General features: G+C 54.6%; 1 protein-coding gene across 1 annotated transcript; it reads left to right on the forward strand.

Annotated features, from left to right (window-relative positions):
- The first annotated feature begins 250 nt into the window (after positions 1–250).
- On the forward strand, positions 251–3,518 carry CSUI_002711 (di-sulfide bridge nucleocytoplasmic transport domain protein). Its single transcript, XM_068062910.1, has 2 exons — positions 251–2,668; positions 2,954–3,518. The coding sequence occupies exons 1-2, from the start codon at positions 954–956 to the stop codon at positions 3,213–3,215; spliced, it is 1,977 nt and encodes a 658-aa protein (XP_067925113.1). The 5' UTR covers positions 251–953; the 3' UTR covers positions 3,216–3,518.
- The last annotated feature ends 2,303 nt before the right edge of the window (positions 3,519–5,821 follow it).

Here is a 5,821-nt window from a genome sequence, read left to right on the forward strand (position 1 = left end):
TGCGCTATTCCGGCGTTGGCTCCCAGGACTCGCATGGAGAGAAGCAGAGGTTGGCAATCTTACTCCCTTCAGGAGTACAAGAGGCCTACATTCGAAGGCCACGATATTGCTTCACAAAACAAGAGCAGCTTCAATTGTGAGCGGGTCCCGGCAGGTTTCTGCTTACTATGCGGCGTCCACCCACCACGCCACATGCTGCAAGACAGACCGGAGGCTCCTGGACTNNAGTCCAGGAGCCTCCGGTCTGTCAGGTACGCACAGATATCCCCCATTCGCACGATCCATACGGTAACAGCAGCATTACAAACTTGCTTGTGTCTGGTGGGTTTGAAGAGATGGGGAAAACGGTGTGCTGCTGCTGCGGCATGAAGAGCCATGAAGAGCCCACCCAGCGCACAGTTGCTGACCACTCACATGCAGCGGTGTCGGCGAGGGGAAAGGGGAGAACAACAGCGCCGAACGGATACGATGCTCTGCTTGTGCCAGTAGTGCCTTTTCAGCTCTCTTGTTCGCTGCGGAGAGGACATTTAGAGGAGAGGATTGTAGCCGTCCAAGGTACTGCGGCGTCTGCAGTGCCTTGTGGCGTTGGTGTCTGTTCCGTGTCGGGTGTTTGGTCTCCAACAGCGACAACCGCTCGGCAAGCGCTGTTTCTCTCTTTAGTCTGCTCTACGGGACCGACTTTTTGCAGGACTCCTTCCTGTTCCATCAGGCGCGGCTTGCTCCGACCTGATTTTTGCGTGCCTTTGTTGAGTAGCCTCGATATTGGCGCTACCCAGTCCCCGTTGGCGCGCGGGCGTGGCATGTAGTTGTTCCGTTGTGTAAATCGCTGAGCTGTCAATATCAGTCCTTGTCTAAGTAGCCTTTGACTTCTTTGGCGGGTCGTGAAGATTGCGTGCCTTTATCTGGCGCCTTGTCCGTGGTTATGTGCACCTCTCCGCTGTGTGCCAGCAAACATGATGGGCCGAGTCTTTTTTGGAACTAGAGAATCGCAGCACCTTATCGAAGACGAACTCGTCTCTTCGGGCTCGTCAGCCAGCCCTTCTACAGTGGCCAGTCAGGATAGCCGCAGCATTTCTCCCACACTGGACAATGCTCACTGCCGTAGTCCGATGTTGAAGCACCCTTTCATGGAAGAAACTCGTCGTCTGCTTCTTCCTAAGTCATTGCCTGAAGAGGAGCCATTGAGCAGTGCGCTCGGGGCTCTAGGCCTTTCCTGTCAAGATTCTGACGCGCCGTCTCAGGCGTCCTTGTTTCCACAAGCAAATAAATGTCATCTCTCAAGGCGTCCTCCGCACTGCTCGCTTTCAGATGTCTCGGCAGTCCAGGATGCCTACACGCATTGCTGCTCACAGCCTACAACAGCCTTGAGACACCCCACTGCTGCAGCTTCACGTGTGCGCAGCTCGTCTTTCTCTGGTAGTTCAGACGCTGCTGCTCCCCCTCCTCGTCCGTCGCCTGTCAACAAAGGGCCTTGGCTGCCGTCCGGTAGTCACCGCACTGCCCGCCTCGCGACTACAACCAGCATCAGCACTCCAAACACAACAGAGTGCTTTTTCTCTTGCGAACCGGATACAAGTCGAGATATAAGCCTCTCTGGAGGTTCCCGGGCTTTACCGCGGAAGAGAATAAAGAGAACTTCAGCCGGAGATTCCAGAACTTCTTACGCGAGACCCAGCAATGATACAGAGAGAGAAGCTCTGTCGGCGACGGGCGGTGCCGATGTGAGCCACACACAAGTGGCACCCAATACTCCTTCTAAGGAAGTGCCGGGAGACCCTGGAGAAGACAAGTCCCGACAAATTGTCAAGAAGAAACGAAGGATTGGAGGTTTCATTGGTCTCTTGCTTTCCTTGTTCGAAAGGGATGATCAAGGGCTGGCCGACTCCTGCCTTCAGAACAAGAGTGGACACATCTCCAGCACGCATCCGTGTCAGCCTTATCCATCACAGTCTTCGCCTGCTCAATCAACTGCTTGCCCCTCCGCTTGCACGGCTTCTACTGCTCCTCTACCGCCCATACTGCGCTCAGGTGTGGAAGGGAGAAACATATTTCGGTCTCACTCTGTAGGTTCAGCATCCATACGTCGGACTCCACGTCCTGCCAACACTGCCGAGCCCCTTGCCATCCCACCCGTACCCCGTGGCCCCCCTCAATCTGCTAGTATCCCTCCCGTTGAGGAAAGGATAGGGTGGTGTCAGAGTTATCCGCCTCTAGTTGGGCACAACAGGAGGACGTCATCTCCTCTGTGCGTGGTCCCTGCTGCGTCGGGTTCCCCGTTGGTGTTCCCGTCTCCCTGCCTCTCGGGATACTCTCGCCTCGCCCAGTTTGCAGACGCATCTCAGCGTCTTCTGAGACTAGCGTGGAGTGGCTGTTGTGTAACGGTGCTTGTGTGGTTACTTCTTCATCTCGCTATTTCGTTGTACCGCGATATAAAACAAGGCGAAGAACAAAGACAACTTCAAAATGCTGCAGAAGCTGCTCACTGTCGTCAGCAACATCGGGACAATGGTTGTGATACACTAGATCCTCTTCCCCCGTATCTACAACAACCTTGCACGGATTGGAAGGCGTGTCTTATGCGCCAACCTGACAGTCACGGAGAGAGAACGAAAGTCGTCGCGGCGGTTGTGGGAGATGTCTTGAATGTCTTCTTCCAGCGCCTTGAATGGTAAGGAACAGAACACACCGTGTTGCTAGTCTCTGCATGAATCTCTACGGTGTATGGGGTACATCCGAGGGAATTCGGGCTGAGTGTTCCTCTTCGGAGAAGCGCGGTGCCTCCTGTTCCGAAGGCTTTCGGAACGGGTGACATACGCTCAGGGGGGGGGGAAGTAGAGTCGGCCTCTTGGGCAGAGACGACACAGCCTGACTGTGCAAGCCGTGTTCGCCTACACGCGTTCTGGAAAGCAGACATCCAGTTCCCTCGTTTTTCTGAACGTTCCTTTCTTTTCAGGCGGACAATCGCATGTCTCGCTCTTCTTCTTATTGCTATAATGTACGCGTCGACTTTCCTAGCCCAGCCATTACCTCCACCCTTGATTCCTCCTGCTTCCTCACGGTCCTCACCTTCAGATTTCTCTCACCAGGGTCTCCGAGCGCCTCATTGTGGATTAGCGATGCCTTCGCCGGTGGTACAAACAAAGGTAGAGACTGGGCAACTGCAGGTTTCATCGGAGGGGCGTTATGCGAAGGCTCCACCTCCTAGAGGTACGTAGTGTAGACATATAGAGAAACGGAAACGATTAGAAGACAAAGAGATAGAGATAACAACATACAGGACTGAACGGTAAGGGCTAACGCTTTCGTCTCTGGTCAGTAACACCGTTTCCTTGCAAAGAAAAATCGGACAAATCGTGGGTATGGGGAAGTTTTTCCTGAACGGCTGGCAGTTCTGACGGATGGTGGGCGTTCAGAGAGCGGCCAGTGTCAACTGCGTGGGATTCCGAAAGTTGCAGTGACGCAGGAAGTGTCTCCTCGTTGCTGCGTTCTGGACTGAGATGTTGAAAGTGGTTGTGACGCAGAAAAATTGTTCCTCAGCAATGCGAGTTAACGTGGTGCCTCTTATCCCAGAGACTCCCCTTGTCCAATGCAGTTCACGGAAGAGTATCCATATAGTCGGGTGGTGCCACTCAGAGAGGATCACTGTGTCGAACTGTCTTCCGTCGACCCGAAGACGAAGTGCTGCTCTCTCCCGCATTACACGTGTTCTTTCCGAGGTTGCTGGTCCGTGGCTACGGTGGACTACGAGACGACGCTAGGCAACACCCAAACAGCTTGTGGAACGCCAGGGATAGGTCGGGCGTACGACGCGGTGGCATTGGCCGGACTATGAAAGCTTAGGTGTCACAGCGAAAACAGCTTGCATCGTGGACTCATCAAAGACTTCTCTAGAAACGTAGCGAAGGACACTGCAGAAACTTCGGTACAGCTCCCATTACAGATCGAGTTCCGGTGTTGCCCGAGCAACATTGGCGAAGGAGAAAATTTCTGGACCATTTTACCGGGCTAGTATTTGCGGCTGAGGGTGTACTGCCTGCTGCTGCGCCGGAGTCTTCAGTGGTGCAGACCGCTACAGTCCGATCCGTTCTGAATATGGTCAGTGCATGAATACTTCGACCGCAGAGTGCAAGCTCGGAAACAGCGCCTGAACTCTCCGGTCATCCAAGTGTTCCAAGACCCGAGAACGATCTCTGATATCTGTGGCTGCCTCTAGAGTGTACGCTTCGGCGCTCCCGTGAGTGCTGTGCGTTTGTTGCACTGCTTATATCGAGGTGGAGTAGTTCACTTCTGCTCAGCGGTCCCGCCGATCCTGGACTTTCTTCGGTGCCGCACGGGGGCCTCGTGCTACTGGTTGACAAACGCGCACATTTCACGTCTACCGGGCAGGTATCGCGTCTTCTGTCGACCGGAATTCGGGCTAGACAGCACCAGACCGGGACAGTCACAGTGCCGAGCTCTTGCTGGCAATCCCAGAAATACTTTCGACTGCTGGTTCCAGCGCTACTGTAACAATACCTGAGCAACCAGGTCACGTCCTGTGCCAAGAAAAAAAGTTCCCGAAGTGTCGGCGACTGCCTGTCAGCGACTTTTGACTGCTCAGCGAATGCGGCCACCTCGACGAAAAAAGAACAAGCATCACTCGTTGTACTGACCCGTTCTAAATGTGACGCAGCATAGTTTACCTTCGGTTTCGGAGTAGTCTGCCCGAGCAGGGAAAAAGGTTCCCCGGCACCCCAAGCGTCCCTACTCGGGAAGGCCGCTTAACGCTAACATAGGAATCTCATACGCGGGGTCTGGGGGGACGGTGCCTTCGCCTTGCCCCTTTCGCCAGCGATGGCTCTTACGAGGAAAAAGGAAAACAGTTCGGACCCGGGAGCTGGCGGCAGACTGTTACATGGAACGTGACACTACTTCACCACGTGGTTCCGACCACGACGTGACACGCTGGGTGTCTCTGTCGAGAATGAAGTGGACACAGCACAGGCTAATTCTTTTGGAGAGCGGATACAATTCGGGGCTGCGGGCAAGCTGCTGGGACGCTCTGTGAAGCGCACGGACACGCGGCGCTGCAACCCGGACCACAATCCAGGCGTTGGGTTGTGCCGCGCTTGCGCGAGAGTACTCCTTACAGCTCCCAACCTAGGCCCGAGCAACGCTTTGGCTGCACCTCTGCGCCCCTTCTGTTGAAATCACTTCGCCTGGCGCGTTCATATACCCCGAAACTACCCTATGCATTACCTTTGCCTTCCTCAGGGAGGTGCAGCAGGCTCTACTGTTGCGATTACTTGTAAGTCTGAAACGCCGACGGAATCTGTGGTCTTCCAGCAGGAAAGCTCTGTGGGGGACGCACGCTTCGGGTTTCTAGAGGGTGAGACTTTGAAGGCCTCACACACACACACACTTCACCCATAGAACTCCACTACTTCATTAGGGGGTATTAGCCACATTGCCCTCCCATTTCTAGCGTCGGTTGCCTGATCCCTCACCAGCCAACCTGCCATTCTGAACTAATGGCGCCAACGGTGACGAAGTCCGAGAGCCGAGTAAGGACGAAGATGCTGCTCCATCCGGTGCAATAAACTCGCGGCCAGATGCACTAAAAAATTGCTACCCCAGTAAAAGTGTTCTCTGGTCTTTGTCGCTGTGTCACACCTTCACCTGGTCCTTCAAGTCTGGATCAGACCCAGCTTCCGCGCTTCAGGGGGCTGCAGTCACGGAGTCCGCTGCATGTGCATACGGTCGGCAAGACATGGCACACGAAGAATCTCCCAGGCGGTATCTCCCAGTCTGTGACAAACCTCCTTCACTTTGGGTTGCCGTA

Source organism: Cystoisospora suis (genome assembly GCF_002600585.1).
Source record: "Cystoisospora suis strain Wien I chromosome Unknown contig_1128, whole genome shotgun sequence".
NCBI lineage: Eukaryota > Apicomplexa > Conoidasida > Eucoccidiorida > Sarcocystidae > Cystoisospora > Cystoisospora suis.